The sequence below is a fragment of the Gymnodraco acuticeps genome, unplaced genomic scaffold, assembly GCF_902827175.1.
Source record: "Gymnodraco acuticeps unplaced genomic scaffold, fGymAcu1.1, whole genome shotgun sequence".
Classification (NCBI taxonomy): Eukaryota; Metazoa; Chordata; class Actinopteri; order Perciformes; family Bathydraconidae; genus Gymnodraco; species Gymnodraco acuticeps.
The window spans coordinates 949,335-969,234 of NW_022990865.1; the positions used below are offsets into that span (position 1 = coordinate 949,335).

Genomic DNA, 19,900 nt, shown 5'->3' on the forward strand with positions numbered 1-19,900 from the left:
CCGCGGCATGACCCAAAACAAACCCTGCTGGACAGCGATGGCGGTTGTTCCCACAAGTTCCCATCTACTTCACCAAGGTCGCAGAAGATTACAGAGTCCATTGCCTACTTTATTTGTCAGAATTTGAGACCTTATTCCGTGGTGGAAAACATAGGCTTTCGGCGCATGGTGAACGCGATGGAGCCCCGGTATCCTGTTCCAACCCGCCAACACCTCACCAAGGTTTGCGTTCCCAGGCTGTATGCTCAGACAAAGGCACACGTCAAAGCCTCCCTGGGAAAAGCGGAGAGAGTTGCCCTAACGTGCGACGGATGGACCTCGCGAACAACTGAAGCATATGTCACCATCACGGCCCACTTTATTAACGAGGAATGGGAGCTTGTTACGTATGTATTACAAACCAGGGACATGCCCGAGAGCCACACCGGACACAACCTGGCAGAACATCTAAGAAACGCCCTCGCTGAGTGGGAAATCACAGAAAAGGATCCAGTAATTGTCACTGACAACGCGTCAAATATGACAAAAGCAGCTAAGGAGGCAGCGTTCACACTTCACGTCAAATGCTACGCACACACCCTAAATCTGGCTGCACAACGTGCCCTCAAAATCACATTAGTCGCACGCCTGTTGGGAAGAGTGAGACGCATTGTGAACTTCTTCAGACGAAGCACCACAGCCAACCACATGCTGAAAGAGAAACAGAGGCTTCTACAACTACCAGAGCACAAGCTGATGACGGACGTGGTTACAAGGTTTGTGCGTAGTTACTTTTCAATTGTTTATTTTGTTTTTATTACTAATTTATTTTGTCATTAATAAATACATTTAAATAAATCTATAAATAAAGTTTCTTACTTTTATTTAACTACAGGTGGAACAGTGCACACGACATGCTGGAAAGATTCCTTGAGCAACAACCGGCCATCTGTGCAGCCCTGCTCTCGAGTGAGGTGAGGAAGACCGAGAAGGATCTGTGCACACTGACTGAGTCAGACGTGACAACAGCTGAAGAAGTAGTCAGCGCGCTGAAGCCCATGAAGGAGGCTACACAGTACGTGTCCAAGGAGAAGACCCCACGCTGTCAGTCATCGCACCCCTCCAGGACACACTGATCAATGGACTGAAACCGATCGAAGGTGAATCTGTAGTCATAAAAGAGATGAAGGCTGCCATGTCTGGGGATCTTCAGAAGAGGTACATCGACCTCAAGGCAACTCTCCATGCATGTTCAGCAATGGATCCAAGATTCAAAAGTCTTCCCTTCCTGACTGAGAACCAAAGACAGGAAGTTTATGATGGACTGATTGCAGAGGCTCAGGATCAGCCAATGCCATCAGAGGTAAGGCAATGATGGTACTGCTAGGTTTAACCCTTGGCCTTGTATCCTATGTAACATCTCCTGGTGAGAGTAAGCATAGGCCTAAATAATACATTGTTCAAAGTTTAAAAGGCAAATCCTACAACGTTAACTGTTTAAAATGCATAAATATGAAATTGTTTAAAAAGCATAAATACTATAATGTTAACAGTTTTAAAGGCATAGATTTTAAATACACTAATTAAAAGATGTATTACAGTGAAAGCTCATGCATTTCATTTCATGTTGACCTATTTCATTTAGTTGTCACTTTGGAGTGTGGTCGAAGAGGGCACAGGAAAATGTAATGGTAGCGCTGATGATGAGGGGATGGCATCCGAAGAGACTATAGATGATAGTGTGCGATTCAAGGAAGGAGAGAGCAGTCAAGGTCAGTATCACCCATTGTTATCCAGTGAAGCACACTGTGTTGTCTGAACCTCTGAGTAGGAATTATGGAATGTGATTAACTATAAATAATGTGTTTTTGTTTTTATTGTTTATTTATTTGAAGGTCAGCATCCTCCACCCAGGAATCCAAAGCCGTCTTGTCCACTGGCTGCCCTTCTTGGTGGTGAACGATATGGTGGTGGAGCACAACCCAAGTACAAATACCCAAGAGAACCAGGCCAAGGAGCAGATGACCCGCTACAAGGAGGCAGATCTCTTGGAAGTGAAAGAAGATCCACTGGTCTGGTGGAAGGAGCACCAGTATGAGTATCCACTCTTGTCACACCTTGCTAAAAGGTACCTGTGCATCCCTGGCACTAGTGTCTCCCCGGAGAGGGTCTTCTCTACCGCCGGAGATATCGTCACTGCTCAGAGAAGTGCACTTCTCCCAGACCACGTTGATCAGATTATATTCCTGAACAAAAATCTGAAGAGAATGTAGATGCAGTTATGTAGAGAGGAGCCTTTCTGTTTAGTGTTTTTGGCTTAAATGTTACTCCTTTGGACTTGAATTATTGGCAGGTACATTTTACATTAAATGTTGTTCTTAGTGACTTGAATTATTGGCTACCTCATATTCTGTGTTAAGCTAAAAATGATGTAAAAGAATCTGTTCAGAACAGGCCACCTGCTGCACCTTTTAATTCTCCATTGTCCATTGTGATACTGCACTTTATGTACTTATGTGTCAAAGGCTTGTAAGCTACAGTTTGCACTGTTTCAATAAATGAAACTAATTTTCTCACCAAATCTTTTGATTCATTTTGTCCAGCATTTGCAAGCTGTAGACTCTCTGTCAGAGCCATATATTGTATAATTGATGCTTTCAGTTTTCAGTTGAATTAATTCAATCCAAGTCAATGGAACACTCACAAGATGTCACCAAAATCACACTGTCCCTTTAAAATCTTTCAGAAAATGATATAAGTGTATAGAATTATATCGAATCGTATCGCTGGCTGAATATCGTGATATATATCGTATTGTGAGCTGAATATCGTGTATCGTATCGTATCGTGAGATTAGTGTATCGCTACAGCCCTACTGTCGGGGAGGGCGTCAAGCAGACGCGTGCGAGTCCTCCGAAATGAGCCGTTTGTGATTTCTATAATTTTTGCGTCCCAGACTCCCAGGTCCTCCGGCAGTGACCCGGAAACGGATGTCGGCGCGCCGTCTCGAAGGAAAACAAATTTCTCTAAAGGCTCGTCGAGGATCGATTTTCGAGGAGGCTGTCTGGAGGTGCCGTAACCGAGGGTCCACTGATGCAGAGGAGAGAGGAGTGTCTCTAGAGGAGCTATAACCGAGGGTACACTGAAGTATTCTCCGGAGACGATTTCAGCCAACAGTGATGTTTAAAAGAGGTGTGACGCATGGCTGGACTTCTGTCAACGAAGCACAGCTCTGCAAACTGTTCCCGTTGTGATTATAAGTTATTTGAGATGATCAAATGTGCATCAGACTTTCTACCCTTTACCGTTTGTTTACTCACTAATCACATGTCCCCTGGATGTTAGGCTATTTTTTTTTCAATACAACTGCTTTCATTGTGAGGCGATGTTTACAGTGAGAACAGCTGCTGAGGTCAGTGCAGAAAGCAGAACATTGTGTATAATATATATCGCTCAATAATAAATGTAACAGGCCTACATTTCACACTTTATTTGTAGGCTTTAGGAGATATCTACAAATAAACAGTAGGGTTAGGGTTAGGGAGTGTCTGTTGTAATGAATATGCCGCCAGCAAAGGGCGTAACAGTAGGTGTGTGTGTGTGTGTGTGTGTGTGTGTGTGTGTGTGTGTGTGTGTGTGTGTGTGTGTGTGTGTGTGTGTGTGTGTGTGTGTGTGTGTGTGACCCCCAGTTTCCACTAGGTCACGGCTGCGCCGCGGTTTTGGTCCGACCTCCTCTAGCGCCATTACCCACCGGACGCGTCCCAGAAGCATTTCAGAAGCGCTTCAGAAGTGTAGCGTCGTGCGTGCAGGCTCGCAGTTTTGTTGTCCATTGTGCGTATCGTAGTGGACGTGTTGTGATGAAGGAGGGGGTCTGCTAAATTAGTATATGTGGGGGATGAGCCTGGCCCGGATGCTCACCTTTCCACTTCCTGCGAGGTGGGGCTGCCTGCCTGACCTTACAAAAATAGGATTCATCCTAATTTTAGAGAAGCGCTGCGCCGAGCCGCTTCTAGGCCGCTTCTGGGCCGCTTCTGGGCCGCTTCTGGGCCGCTTCTGGGCCGCTTCTGGGCCGCTTCTGGGCCGCTTCTGGGACGCTTCTGGGACGCGTCTGAGCCGTAACGCGGCGCGTGTGGTGGAATAGCACCCATTGACTAGAGTGGCCGCGATCCCTACGACCGCCAGGGCGCAGCGCGGCGCAGACGGACCCGGTGGAAACTGGGGGTGAGAGTTGATGTGCCAGGCAGATAGGCAGGTTTCAGTCGCTTATCTGACATACAATGAACAAAAATATAAATGAAACACTTTTGTTTTTGCTCCCATTGTTCATGAGATGAACTCAAAGATCTAAAACATTTTCTATATACACAAAATAACAATTTCTCTCAAATATTGTTCACAAATCTGAAAAAATCTGTGATAGTGAGCACTTCTCCTTTGCCGAGATAATCCATCCCACCTCACAGGTGTGGCATATCAAGATGCTGATTAGACAGCATGATTATTGCAAACTGTCAGAAACTGTCTCAGGGAAGCTCATCTGCATGCTCGTCGTCCTCATCGGGGTCTCGACCTGACTCCGGTTCGTCGTGGTAACCGACTTGAATGGGCAAATGCTCACATTCGATGGCGTCTGGCACGTTGGAGAGGTGTTCTCTTCACGGATGAGTCCCGGTTTTCACTGTTCAGGGCAGATGGCAGACTGATGTCAATGTTGTGAATCGAGTGGCCCATGGTGGTGGTAGGGTTATGGTATGGGCAGGCGTATGTTATGGACGACGAACACAGGTGCATTTTATTGATGGCATTGTGAATGCACAGAGATACCGTGACGAGATCCTGAGGCCCATTGTTGTGCCAGTCATCCACGACCATCACCTCATGTTACAGCATGATAATGCATGGCCCCATGTTGCAAGGATCTGTATACAATTCCTGGAGGCTGAAAACATCTCAGTTCTTGCATGGCCAGCATACTCACTGGACATGTCACCCATTGAGCATGTTTGGGATGCTCTGGATCGATGTATACGACAGCGTGTTCCAGTTCCTGCCAATATCCAGCAACTTCGCACAGCCATTGAAGAGGAGTGGACCAACATTCCACAGGCCACAATCAACAACCTGATCAACTCTATGCGAAGGAGATGTGTTGCACTGCGTGAGGCAAATGGTGGTCACACCAGATACTGACTAGTTTTCGGACCCCCCCAATAAAGCAAAACTGCACGTTTCAGAGTGGCCTTTTATTGTGGCCAGCCTAAGGCACACCTGTGCAATAATCATGCTGTCTAATCAGCATCTTGATATGCCACACCTGTGAGGTGGGATGGATTATCTCGGCAAAGGAGAAGTGCTCACTATCACAGATTTTTTCAGATTTGTGAACAATATTTGAGAGAAATGGTTATTTTGTGTATATAGAACATTTTTTAGATCTTTGAGTTCATCTCATGAAAAATGGGAGCAAAAACAAAAGTGTTGCATAATATATTTTTGTTCAGTGTATAATTGGTCAAAAATTGTACATTCTCCGTTAGCCTACGAGCTCCCCGTTGGAGCGAAGGACTATTCCTTGTAGCATGACATTGGATATGCGCTTAACTTGTCCTGGATTGGAATTTTTCCGAACATTTCCCTAGAAAGAGTTTGCAAAAATGTGCTTAAAATGCATGAAAAACGCACATATTTGAAAATTGCCAAGTTTTTGGGGGGCGGGGCTAATGGAAGCCAATTTGAAATATGTCCAGATTCATAAGAGCAATGTGTATACATCGTTTCGTGAATATTGGAAAAACTATATGCGAGTAGTTTGGAGTAATCTGTGGCATGTAAATCGTCAAAAATGGAACATTCTCCGTTAGCTTACGAGCTACTCGTTGGAGCGATCAACTATTCCTTCACAATTTAGCATCACATTGGATATGGGCTGATCTTGCGCTGGATAGGAATTTTTTTCCTAGGGGAATGATCGAATAAATTGCATGAAAAACGCACATTTTTCAAAATGGTCGACTTCTTGGGGGGCGGGGCTAATGGAAGCTAATGACAAATATGTCTGCAATTCCATGAGGAATGTCTGTGCCAAAATTCGTGAAGTTCTGAGAAACTATATGTGACTACCACAAAATAGGGGGCTCTAGTGAGCAGTTTTTAAAAAAAATTAGGTTTTTTTTTTACATTCTCGAAAAGGTCGTGGGCTGTGACGTGTGTCCCAAGGTTTGCGTCCGTAGCTCATTTTATGCTATCGCAATAAAAAAAAAATGCATAGGCCACGCCCACATTATGCATTTGTTGCGACACTTTAAATCTCAGTTTGTAGTCACCCCCAGAGTATGTGTAAAAATAAAATAAAAAAGGCGTCCATCCGTTCTTGAGTTATACATTTGTGGTGGTTTTGGCGCCCCCTATAGTACAAAAGGAAAATGTTTTGGTGTACCTATTCCCCAAGACAGACTGAACCTATCCACCAAAATCTGTGATATATGGATACATTGTTGATGAGTTATGAGCATTTATTTCTAAGCCCCGCCTTTTTGCGAGTACGTTTTGATTCATGGCAACATTTATCGTCTTAACATACTCATTTTCTACGGTAATGTGTCTGACATCCACCGATGCTGTATGCGAAGTTTGGTGTTGAAAAACTGAAAATTGAAATTTAAGTGAATATTTCACTGTTTTGAACATTATGCTATTTACAAATGTAGGCGGAGTTTAGGGTTTCAAAAGTATTATTTGTAGACCAGGTCCACCCGGATATGTGTGCTAAATTTCAGGTCATTTGGAGTTAGTGCGGCTTTGTAAATGTATTCCGAAATGGGCTATTGATAGGTGGCGCTAGTGAGCAGGTTGGAATATTTAACCCATTGACTCCAGAATATTGTATTTTTCACCAGTGCTGGCGTCTGTGCAAAATTATACAACTTTTGAAGCGTCCTAAAGGCCTCAAAAACAGGAAACGCCAGCAGAAAATAATAATACCACGAAGAACAATCGGTTCCTCACACTTCGTTGGGTCCTAGCGCTCCGAGCTCGGGCCCTAATAATGTGCACATTATCCCTTACTTAGAACACGATTAAGATAACTGCAGATTCACTTTCTATTGATTAACTTTAGATGAATTCATTGATGGTTTCATCTCGAATGATGAGTACACTATTAAAGTGAACAATACAGACCCTTCACTATGCTTCAAAGAAAGTGACTCACTGCAGCCGGGACAACAGCAGGCATCCGAATGTCCACAGAAAAATTGTGAGGGTTTGCTGAGACTGGCTGCCTGGTCCTGGACACACAGTCACTGGGGTCTGACACCACATGTTCCTGAGACCTTACGAGGAAACATTAGAGGACACTCAATGAGTTAAGCTTCACTTTAACAATACACTATACAAAAATACACCCAGTCAAGAAAGTAGATGCTTTTATGCAACAACTTTTTTTGTAGGATTAAAAGTAATATTAAAGTTAAAGTAAGGTTAGGTAAATCCTCCACTTGACGATTATGATTCCTGCTTATTAATTCCATTTGGTAACAATTCTCAGCAGAGACAAAGCAGATACAATGTTTTTTTAGAAATTGTTACACAATTCATATGCATGACGTGTCAGAGAGAGAGCATGATGCTGTTTCAGCTACAACTCATCTTGAACACACCCAATCCACTTTCACCAATGTCCCCCGAATAAAAACATTAATTAAGATTCAGATTTTCAGATTAAACAGTTTGTATTTGAATTAAACAAATCCACATAATAAGATTTTGATAAAAAGTGCAAGTGCTTGTAGTACAAACAGTATATTTGTGGATTTGGATTTTCATTTAAGATGCTGTGACACAACAATATCCAACTGCCTAGCAATGTTCGATGAGGAAGGAAATTATTTCAACATGTTTTTGTCACTTTCAGGAAACCAAGAAGATCACACTGAATATGAACGTATCTTGGTTAGTTAGAACACTCTACTAGGCACCTTTAGGCTGGTGGGTTAAATGTTGTCTTAAACAAGATACATTAGTAAAATGCTTGTAATAAAATGTGTATTTCCAAATCAAATTTTTAAAAGTTGTTTTACATCGCCCAAAAAATTATAAGCATATAACCAAAGCATAAAAAGCGTTTTTCTCTGACCTTTTCAACCTGTCCAGTGCATTTTGTAGTTCCAGGCTGTGGCTAAGACAGATGAATGCTAGCACCAGCACAAAGGACACAGGGACTTCCATCCTGTCTGCTGCTGCTGTGCTGCCGTCTGAAACAGATGTGAAACAGGCCGTCAGCAATTAACAGTGGGGAAAGACAGGGTGGTAAACTGCACTGAGAGATCCTGTCCCACTGTGCTACTTGCTCAGCTTGGTTTTAGGGTAGGTATTGCTGGACCTCACTCCTTCAGCATGTTGGATTGTAACACTTGTATCTTTCAAGTAGCTAAGATGAGTTGGTCTTGGTGTGTCTTGACCACCTGAAAAAGCATGTGTGTTAACTGAATGCCAGGGCGAGGAGACACAAACCGAGTATATAAAACCACAGTTGGCTCTATCTATTTAAATGTGGTAAATATTATTGATCTTTTTGACACAACATGCTGTGACATTATGTGTCGTTCTGTAGATTATGATAGAACATTCTAAATTAGAAGGAAATATCTCTGGTTGTATGTATTGTAAAACTGTAGGCAGAATGAAATAGCTCCCAAATCAAAAAGTAAGAAGAACAAAGTTATACAATGACACAGTAAAGCTATAAAAATAACAAGCTCAAAACTAATCAGCTGCCTGTATGGGATTAATAAAGTATCACATACTGACTTTCTCAATGCCTTAGAAACCTCGCACTCTTACGCCTCATTGCAGGGCTCGACATTATAAATGGCCCGCTGGCCCGGAAGCACTATTTAGAAACCCCGGGCCAGCATAACGCATTTTCCACTTGCCCGCTCGGGCCAATACAAATATTGCTTTAAAAAAAAAAAATGGTCCTGTTGTATTGGTATTTTGACTAGTGTTAGAAATTAAAATCAATGTTTTATGGCATAATTTAGTTTAAACATACCGTCAGCTTAAATGTTGTTTTATTCTGAAAAATCTCTGGTTCTCGCACAATCTTAATGCCAAGCATTTATTCTGAAAATCCTTCATCTCTGGTTAGCATTTAGCATGTGGCTAATATTCCTTATCCTACAGAGGTGAATGTGAATGTACACGGAGTGTTGCACATCAAAGCCTACTGACTTTAACACTACATCTATAGACATCGAGATATTAATACTATTGCTGAATATTAAATGAAGGTACAGTTTATTTGAATACGTTTTGTTTATAGACGTGAGAAGGTATGACAACCTCCGGAACTACCGTAAATGATAACTGCCGTGAAGTATTTCCAGTATTATTAAAGTAACGAATTACAGCCGTTAAAATGTAATAAATGAGAAGTCATGAAAGAGAATATGAGGAGAAAAGGCATGTTTAGTTATGTATTGAATGTACAATGGCTGAGTCCTCTGTTATGCACAACAACGGACATTGAATACGAGTGGAGGGCAGACCCCCAGCAGAGCCAACCGGCAAACCAGAAGGGGCCATCGAAGGATACTTAAGGAGCTGATGTGCGTGTTTCTCGCTCTCTCTTTGGCTCTCGAGCGCCCAAGAACACAGCTGTTTTCTCACTGAACAATATTCTGCTTGTAACATTACTGCGCCATTGTAATTAAAGTACCCATTTGAACCTTATGCGAAAGACTCCGTTGGTGTAATTTATCCTAAACTTCTCTCCTGGTCGCGAGAATAACGAACAAAGCTAATACTAGCAATGTTGTTAGATTGTTTCGTTTATCAACGCTACAACATAGCGTTTCGTGAGTCAGTTGTCGTTGTTGGGGGAAAAGCAAACAGCTGTTTGCTGTGGAGCACAGCGCGAGCAGGCTCCCGTGAGCAGGAGCGCGCTCCTTCACTACAGACTATCGCGCCACCTAACCATTCGCCAAAATGTTTTTAATACCAGCGGTAGCCGGGCAAGCGCCGGGCAAAAAACAATCTTCAAATAAAAGAAAGTCACCGGAGGAGTTAAAGGAGAGTGACAGGGAGTATGAGAAGAAGAGGGAGAGAAAGTTTCAGCCAGCTTGATCGATGGAGTTGGCTTCTATAGAGTGGTGCAGTGACGCTTCCTAAAACCCTTTTATAATCTATCGATTAGATTTATGATTCGAAAATTATAAAAGTAGGGTAGACATGTGGAGATTATCCGGCTGAACAAAACGTGCATTTATCAAACAGGTTTGTTTTCCACAGACCTTATTTCCAGCTATTTTCCAAAACCCTGTGGAGAAATCCCATTGCTTTTTGTCGAGGGAACCAGCAGCTTACTTCCTGGTTTTAGGATGCGTCACTGCACCTCTCAATATGATGCCAATATAAACTGGAGAGGCTTCTCAATTCTTACATTTCCCCTCCTCGACTCCCCTCTTCGACTCCTATCCTCGAGACTTAGTCCCGCCCATAGGAGATGCGAGCGGAGGACTGAGGAGGGGAACCGAGGAGAGAGGAGGGGAAGCAGCAGGCGGTTAGAGAAATGAGAACTCCTCTCCTCTGAGCGGTCATTTTAAAGAGACGTCCTTTAATGATGACAGGAGGCACAGCAGCCCTCTGTCTGATGGGACAGTACTGTGTCCATGACCACTTATATATTTACTTTTAATTAATTGACAGTGTGGTATAATGAGACAATAACAGGCTACAGATTCGGACATATACACACACATATATTTATATACAATTTAATGTATGAGAGCACTCTCATAATAACGTAACACAATCAGAGACTGGATATATCCCCCACCCCCTCTCTCTGGTCGCTGAAATGGGGAAATGAAATTACGGGCCAAAAGTTGTATTTACAAGTATTAAAAGTAAGCAGAGGACACCAAACCAACTGAGACCTGTCTGTCCGCCGCATCTACGCACTGTACAACACACACACCTACACACTGTACCACACACACACACACACACACACACACACACACACACACACACACTGTACCACACACACACCTACAGCTCCTAAGCATAATCAGGCTACAGCCGTTGTGTATTTTATTATGTGAAGCACTAAATGGTCTTAGAAAAATATCGACTCTTTGTTTGTAGATATCTACTAAACTAAAGCAAATAAAGAGAGTAGGTGATATATATTATACACACTGCACTGCTTTCTGCAAGGACCTCACAGCTGTTCTTTCTGGAAACATCGCCACGTGATGAAAACAGTTTCTAAAATAATATCCAGGGGATGCATGCAGAGCTGTCATTGGCTGAGATAAGTCCGGCCGTGCGTCACGCCTCCACCGTTTCCGGAAATGCATCTGCGGAGGAGCCGTGGAGGAACCATCAGTGTATCCTCGGTTAGAGCTCCTCCAGAGAGCCTCCTCGATGCTCGATCCTCGGTGTGCATTTAGAGAAATGAGATGTCCTTTAAAAATGGCGCGCTGAAATTAATTTCCGGGTCACTACCGGAGGACCGAGGAGTCGAGGATGGGAAATTTGAGTATTGAGAAGCCTCTAAGGTCTTCTGTCGGCTCTGTACATCAATGCCGACCTATGCTGACAAGTAAGTGAAGAGTAGAAAATATAAAGGTATTGGCTATAGGGAAATGTCCCAGCAGTTTAGGATAATGAAGGTTCTAATCTAATCTATTACATTTCTAACTCCTAATGACAGGAAGGCAGAAAGCGCATTATACAAATAATAATACTCATAATAATAGCAGACATGTTTTAACAATGACCACAATATCATTATTTTAACTAGAGAATGCAATTCCTGAAGAAATTGCTAGTGGGAATGCTTTATGCTGAAATATAATGTGTAAGAAGAAAGTGAATAATCAGGAATATTTGGATGACTGAATGGTTTCCATATGAATTAATATTATGTTAAAAAGTAGCATGAAACTCCAAATGTATAAATAATGTTAAAGATGTAAGGCTTTGAAGGTAGAATGTTATTCGTAGGAAAAGTTGAAAATGCAAAAAGAACTGGTGAAATAGTAACATTTGGAACATTTTATTTTCAAAAACCAGAACATGGGGGAAAAAAACTATATAAAACGTTTACTAACAAATTGTATTCAGTAAAAAGACGAATGAAAATCTGTCAAACAATACATGAACAAAACTATATAAAACTGTTTAAATCAATTACTAACAAATATATTCTGTAAAACCACAAAGTGAAATGGTGAACAAAAATAAAGTAATTTGTGTGAAAGAACAAGTGATAAAACAACTATATACAGAAACTATTGATACAAATGTTGTAATAAATGTAAAGAAACCACTCAAGTGAATAAGTTAATATATAGAAACATTTCACATCAATTACTAAAGAAAATAACAATCTGAAGAACAAAAAATCTAAAATACAGAAACTATTCATATCAATTAAATAAATCAAACAAGAAGTGAAGAGAAAAAAAACATAGCAACTTTTCATATTAATAAAATAATAGCAGTCAAACCAGAACAAGACAAAAGCAAGCATAAAACAAACAGTTTTACTATGCATTTCATGCACGTCACATATGTATCTTTTAATTGGACTATTAAAATCTCACTCTAAATGTTATGAAATAATAGTACGGTTAAATGCTCAAAAGATGCAACAACTGCTATTTATATGTCTGCCCCATTAAGTGTCCATATATAGAAACGTTTCATATCCACTCAGCCTTCGACCCTCTAAGTATATCAGGAAAAACTCAGAGAAAAACCTTATTAAGGACAAATGGAGAAACCTTTAGGTAGGCCAAGTCTTAGAGGGATCCCCTACCAGGACGGCTGAGCATCAAGTGTTTGTGAAGGTTCGGGTTAAGAACATGTGCCTGCGTCAGGACTGATTGCTGATGTTGCAGCCGCAGTGTAGAGATGAAGTCTTCTGGGTGTTGAGGACTCTCTCCAATCAGAAGTTGCTGTAAACAAGATGATAAATATCATAATACAGCAACAAAATGTTGGAAAACATTATTGATATGGTTGCCGTAACACACACAGACATCAACTTATGAGAGAAGTGGAAAATATGCTACAAGGTATAAAAAACCATGAACAAAGTTTCCAGGTTATAAAACAACATTAAATCTACTCATAGTATCTGATGCAAATTGGTTGCTTACATTTAATTAGATGAAGATGAAGGATTGAAGGCTCCTGAAAGAATCCTGAGCTGCACTGCCTCCGATGACTCTGGTCTTGGGTCCATGTGGTTCTGGTTCTGTGGTGCATGGAGAGAACACTGTAACACCAATGATGCAAATGGACAATACATACAATCCACAATGGCTTGTTGTCTGAAAATGCTGTAGCACTAAAGTGGAATGATCTTATAATGTGGGATAAAAAGGCTTTGTTTAATTGGGTATTTAGCCAAAATCACTTGTTGATAGGAATATGTGAGGTTTCTAGCTTGAAACATTTGTATATAAATGGAAAACATTACATAAACCATTGATACAGACTTTCAAGATGTACTATATCACTCAAAGTAAATTGAAGACTTGAAAAGATTAAATAAAACAAACATTGCAACATACCAGGCACAGGTCCAGATCATTTAAGGCGAGACACGGCAGGCAAAAACATCGTTTTTCAAGTACTGGTCAATTTTGAGATTTTGTGCTATTTTGATTCTATAACATGTTTTCTTTCAGGCTTTTGGAAGGAAAACGTACAAAATACACATTTAAGTGTTTATTTGACTATAGTTTGTCTATTTGCGTCTGTAGATTTCTCCTAAATTCACCAAAAGTTAGCATTCTAACGTAAGATAAAGTACCGCGACCGCTGTGTGCACCATGTCAACAGAGGTATCGCTGGAAAGCGCCGTCTCTCCTGCACAATCTCATCAGATCCAAATATGGTCATTTCCTTTGTATCAGCAACCAATCGTGAAAGCACAAAGGGGTCTTAAACCAAGAAACAAAATCTCATTGGCTGGTGTCAATTTCTGACAACGTGATTCGTTCAGATGCGTCACGTGGTGTGCTAAAACACTTCCTGGTTAGCTTTCCGCTAGAAATTTAAATCTCAAAATGGCAAAAGAACGGGGAAAAAAACGTTCACAGAGAAGACAACAACAATTGTCACTTGCACGAAGCAAGGTTATACAAAAACAAATGACCCCGAACATGAAATACCTTCACGGAGTGCGTCGATGCGCAAGCTATCATCCAAAGAACAGGAGAGTTTAGCTAGCGCCTCACTGCAATCTTTAACTAGTTAAGCCCGAAGGTCCCCCCAGTGGACCCCTCCCACAGTTTTTTTTTTCTCACATGTCTCAGGGCTTCTTAACATTTATGAAACTATTAATGTTTCATACCCTTTTAAAAGGTAAGAAACTCCGTTAACTGACAATAAGAACAATTGTTAGCTAAAAAAAACACAAAAGTAATACCAAGCCTTGAATTAGCATTGAGCGAAAAAATGCTAACTAATGCTAACGCTTTTTTACACACAACACACGGTAGAAATGCCCTTATTACTATATTAACTGCACAAACAAGATATACGATTTAAAGCTGAGACTCCACAGATTCCACACATGTAATGTCATCACTGTCCGACCTCGAATTCCTGGAGCTATCAGCCAGAAAAGAGAAAGTAAACAACAACCGGTTCCAAAAATATTACAATAATTACGTCTTACCTTTTTTGATTTGTGATCAAAAGTTGTGTTCAACGGAATAAAAACGCATCTCAAGGTTAATCCAATGTCTTTGTGTCACGTATAATTTTTTACTGATAATCAATCATCATATTTATGGCAATATACTCGGTATAAAGTATTGCCGTCCAGGCTTGCACTTTCAGATATGCTTCGTTTGCTTCTCTATTACGTAGTGCTGGGGGGAAACGATTATTTTGAAAACGATTAATCGGGCGATTATTTGATCGATTAGTCGACTAATCTAACGATTATTTTTCTGTTGTTCAATTCATAAAAAACGTAATGTAAAAAAAACGTCATGTAAATTATTTTTTTTCCACGATACTGTGTCTCAGGGGATCTTAATATTTAAGAACCTATTAATGTGTTATACCAGATTAACGGAAATAATCTCAGCTAACTGACGATACAAACCATGTTTACCAAAACAAAACACAAGTCTCATAAGAAGCATCTAAATGACCCGAGCGAAAAATGCTAACGGACATTGGCACAGAACTCAAGATAAAAGTACCCTTATTACTTATCGTAGCTGCACATACAATATATCCGATTAAAGATGAGACTCCACAGATTATGTAGGTATATAGTATCATCACTGAGTGATCCGGACTCGCGACAGGGGAAGCAAATACAGTCATCACAACACGTACCTTCACAGAGCTTCTAGGGAGATCGTCTCACCACGGTAGCTGCCAATCTGATCAAAAGACGTGTTCAATGGCATTAAAATGAGAAAAAACGCGGCTGAATCGGTTAATCCATAGGTTGTTAACGTCTATGTATAAAAAAATGATTGAATTTATAATCCATAATTCCATTTGTATGTAAAAATCGGAGAGCAAATGCTAGCTGCTAATGGTTGCCACCACAGCTAGCTGCTGCTTCTGCTAGGCTATGCAGCAGTCTCAGTAAGATATAAATATATTTGCGTTTTGGACTAACTTTAAAATATTCCCATGCTTTTGAAGACCTCGGGCGAGATGTTTTCGTTTGGGGGCTTCGTGCGCAATCCTGTGAGGAGGAGGTGGTAGCCGTTTCAGTCTCCATTGTGTTTGAAGTGCGATTGCGAACTGCTTGTTGCTTTGGGTGATCCACGTGTGTGTAGCGACGCGTCGACGCGGAAATATGTCGTCGACGATATTTTGAAGTCGACGCGTCGACGTCGTTGACGCGTCGCTACAGCACTACTATTACGTCTGCTATGGTAATATTTACGTAGATTTGGGAACTGCCCATCGATTCTATTGGTTCTGATGGTTAAGAAAAAGGTGTAAATCACACGAATCGACCAATGGGTTCCAGAGATATGGTCCTGCGCAAACTATAAAGAATGCCAGCCAGCGTAACAACATTACGCAGCCCACTTCATTTATTGTTTACAGCGTAAATAAGCAGGTATTGCAGCAGGACCCAGAGCGCACGGAGCACAGAGCGGACAGCAGATACCAGAGCAGATTACTATATTTGCGTTTAGGACTTTTTCTGTACTTTGACTTTTGTCAAATAATGGCTCACAGGAAAGAGATGCTTACTACTTTACAGGCATTGGAAATTGTGACTAATGTTGACAGCGATGCAGATATGTTACCTGTTGATTCTGAGTCAGACGACGAGGATCTCCTGCAGCCAGAACGGAACCCGGACCGTTGTGACTGATGATGAAATTCCACCACGGCAAAGGTATGAAATCTCTCTGTTTTTATCTATTACTTATTTATTTGGTGTACGATTATTCATATAGTAAATAAAAGCGTCTGCTAAATGAAATGCAATGTAGGCTAATGTAAATTCACACGCAAAATGGCATGTTTGTTAGGAATTAGAGGGGTTATTTACAAAAATACCAAATAGTGTTTATTGTCCGTTACATTTACTAAAAGTAGCCTATAGGCCAGTGTTCGTCTATAGTCACTAAATGTATTGCATTCACACACTTAAAATGCCATGTTTACTGCCAAGGAAACAGGAATTACAGGAATTCATCTAATCTCTTTGTTATTCCACATTTGTTTTCATAGTGATGGAGATGAGGATGAAATGACTTCTGGACCCCCACCATTGTCTACTTTCACCCAGCCCACACCTGCCTCACCCTCACATTCCTCAACTTCTGCCTCACCTTTCACTAGAAAGATATCTGCACCAGTATTGGCAACTCAGCATGCATCCAAAAAGCACTCACTTCCAAAGCTACCATCGTCTGCTTTCTACCAGCTTTCTGCAGCGTCAGACACATCTGTAAAACCCAGGAAGCGTGGCCGAGGTGGCGCTCCCACTCCTCAGCCAGGAAAAGGAAAAGCATCAGATAAATGTGTAAAACCAAGGAAGCGTGGCCGAGGTTCTTCCTCTTCCAGAACGACAGAAGAAGAACTTGGGTGGAACAACAGAGAGGAGAATGACCAAACACCAGAGCCACTGCATTTCACGCCAGCCAGGGTCCCAGGCCCAACCCCACTGTAGCATGGTCTCCCCTCTCCATTTTCAGACTTTTTTTTAGCGCTTCCGTGGTTCATACAATCATTACCAACACGAACGCCAACGCCCTGAAAAGACTGCAGGCTGGAAAGAAGCATGTTTGGAAAATGCTGACTGTGAGGGATTTCTATATTTTCCTGTCCATCATCATTTTCTCAGGCCTCATCGTCGTTCACAACCGATCGGACTACTGGAGGAAGAAATGGCCATATAACTTCCAATTCCCAGGTGATAGAATGTCCCAGGACCGTTTTGAAGCCATCATGTGGTCACTGCACCTGAGCAACCCTGATGAAGACAAGGAAAACGATCGCAAAAGGAACACCGCTGAGTATGACAGACTTTTCAAGATAAAGCCCCTGTACACGGACATCGTTGATGCCTGCAAAGCCCATTTCCAGCCCTATCAGAACATTTCAATAGATGAGAGGATGGTCGCCTCAAATGCCCGCATCAGCATGAAACAATACATGAAAGATAAACCAACGAAGTGGGGATACAAACTGTTTCTGCTGGCGGATTCCTCCACGGCATACACCTGGAACTTCTTTGTGTACACAGGGAAGAGTGCGTTCCTCTCAGGCCAGGGACTCAGCTACACCTCCGTGACCGACCTCCTGCCCCTCCCTCTGCTTGGTGCGGTCTACACACTCTTTGTGGACAACTTCTACACAAGCCCTGCCCTATTTGGGGATTTGTCCACAAAAAACATTGGCTGTTGTGGGACCATTAGAAAAAATCGAATTGGTTTCCCACAGACGGAGTTGAATGGCCTACCAAAAAAGGCTGAAAGGGGAGATCTGCGGTGGATAAGGGAAAGCAAACTCCTGTTCATAAAGTGGATGGACAGCCGTGAAGTGACCATGTGCTCCACAGTGCATGCAGCCTTCAGTGGAAAGACTGTCCAGCGGAAAGTGAAACAGGCTGGTGTGTGGCAGACTAAGACTGTTCCCGTTCCTGACGCTGTGTTAGACTACAACCGAAGCATGGGTGGCGTGGATGTATCTGACGCTTTGATCGGGTACTACAGCGTTCTCCACAAAACAATGAAGTGGTACAAGACTTTTTTTTTCCATTTTATGGACATTGCCGTGGTGAACAGCTTCATTCTCCACAAGGAGCTGTTCAAGATGAGGGTTGACCCCGGCAGGACAAAGCCACACACACAGAAAACGTTCAGGGAGCAGCTGGCTGCAGAGATGTTGGAATATGCTGAAAGCTCTGCACCTCCACCCCCCCCCCCACCCCCACCCCCACCACTCACATGCGGGCCCATGTTTTATGGGAAAGATTTCCGTATCAGGAAGAACTGCAGGAACTGCCATGATGCTGGCAAAAAGAGAGTGAAGACACCTTTGCACTGCGTGAAGTGCCAGGTCCCTCTGTGCTTGACTCCCAAAAATAATTGTTACCAGGAGTGGCATGCCAAAATGTTGTAACATTGTAAATGTTTAAAATAAATCTGCTCCAGTTGGAATCAAACTTCATTTTGTATGTTTTTTTAAAAAATAAAAAAAAAAAATGTTTTACAACAGTTGTATTTGGATGGAATGAATACGTATAGTGAAAATTCTAAGTAATACAATTATTTTTACAGTGAAAAAGGTCAAATGGAACTGTTGGTTCCCAAATTACCCAGAGGTGAGTCCGCTTGGACTTTATTTTTCTAAATCTCTCTAAAAAGGTCAAATGTCACTTGTTTTGCATCAATCTTGATACAGGGTACTTATTATATGTTATAGTTTGGATTCCTAAAGCTTTCTCTAACCCATCATGCAAGGGTGGTTTTCACTATAAGTAAAGGTTTTTTTTTTTAGGTGGACATTAGAATTTACATGTTTTTACTATGTTCCATCTGAATTTACTTTAAAATAAAAACATTTATATTGATTCTGACACTTCTACATCCAACTCACAGATGTAACCTTGCTTTGAGAAAAAATAATTATTAATTTACCCCTTTTAGAAGTGAAGATATATCATTTGTTGTGTTAGTGGCATTTTCGAGCCTGAAACCTGAAAAACAGGCTCAGGGCTTAACTGGTTAAAGGTCGTTTTCTCAAAATGAGTTTTTTCTCCTACTCTGAGTTCGAAATGTCAACTTCAGTAGCACGTAGATACACCAAACCTTCCAGTTATATTCCTATCAATATTATAAAGGCTTTTACAGAAGGGTTTGTTCATATATCATTCATAGCCTGAATTATACAACATTGTATACCTAAAAACATGGCGAAAATAGATGTTTTAGGGCTGTTGACAGTATTTTCTGATTTATGGAGTGATAAAAAGAGATATCCAATATCCCTTCTGTAAAAGCCTTAGATACTAATATGACTACAAAATGAAACAATAATTTTGAACCTGGCTTTATCCAAAGTTCAGATTTCGATTCCTGAAACGTGTTAAAATATGTGCATATTTAATGAGATAATGGTTAATTTGCATATTTAAACATGCTATTTCAGAAACTTGTAATACAAAAGACAATTGCCTTATTGTAAGTAATTAACTGGAGAACTTTCTAGCTGATACCTTTAAGTTAAAAAAATTACCCTATTCACCTGGGGTGTCTCGCCTTAAAGGTGAAACAGGGGCCTCTTGGGGTGTCTGTGTCCCTTCCACATGGATCAACACCGTCACAAACCAGGTCCAGAGATGTGTACGGAGTAGTCCTCGAGTCCCCTCTCAGTCCTCGAGTCCCCTTCATAGAAGGCTGCA

General features: G+C 41.4%; 1 protein-coding gene across 8 annotated transcripts in view; it reads right to left on the reverse strand.

Annotated features, from left to right (window-relative positions):
* Window positions 1–19,900, reverse strand: part of pam (peptidylglycine alpha-amidating monooxygenase) — a 208,794-nt gene that overhangs the window by 180,409 nt on the left and 8,485 nt on the right. For 4 of the 8 annotated variants that reach the window (XM_034233271.1, XM_034233270.1, XM_034233272.1 and 1 more), the window contains 3 exons: window positions 19,744–19,895; window positions 8,114–8,231; window positions 7,190–7,310 (listed from right to left, as the gene is read on the reverse strand). In XM_034233271.1, the coding sequence (XP_034089162.1) occupies window positions 7,190–7,310; window positions 8,114–8,205 (213 nt within the window). In that variant the 5' untranslated portion in view covers window positions 8,206–8,231; window positions 19,744–19,895. Of the gene's footprint in view, window positions 1–7,189; window positions 7,311–8,113; window positions 8,232–8,783; window positions 8,808–19,743; window positions 19,896–19,900 lie in introns of those variants that run through there. The other 4 variants (XM_034233276.1, XM_034233268.1, XM_034233275.1 and 1 more) reach the window with 3 other exon arrangements.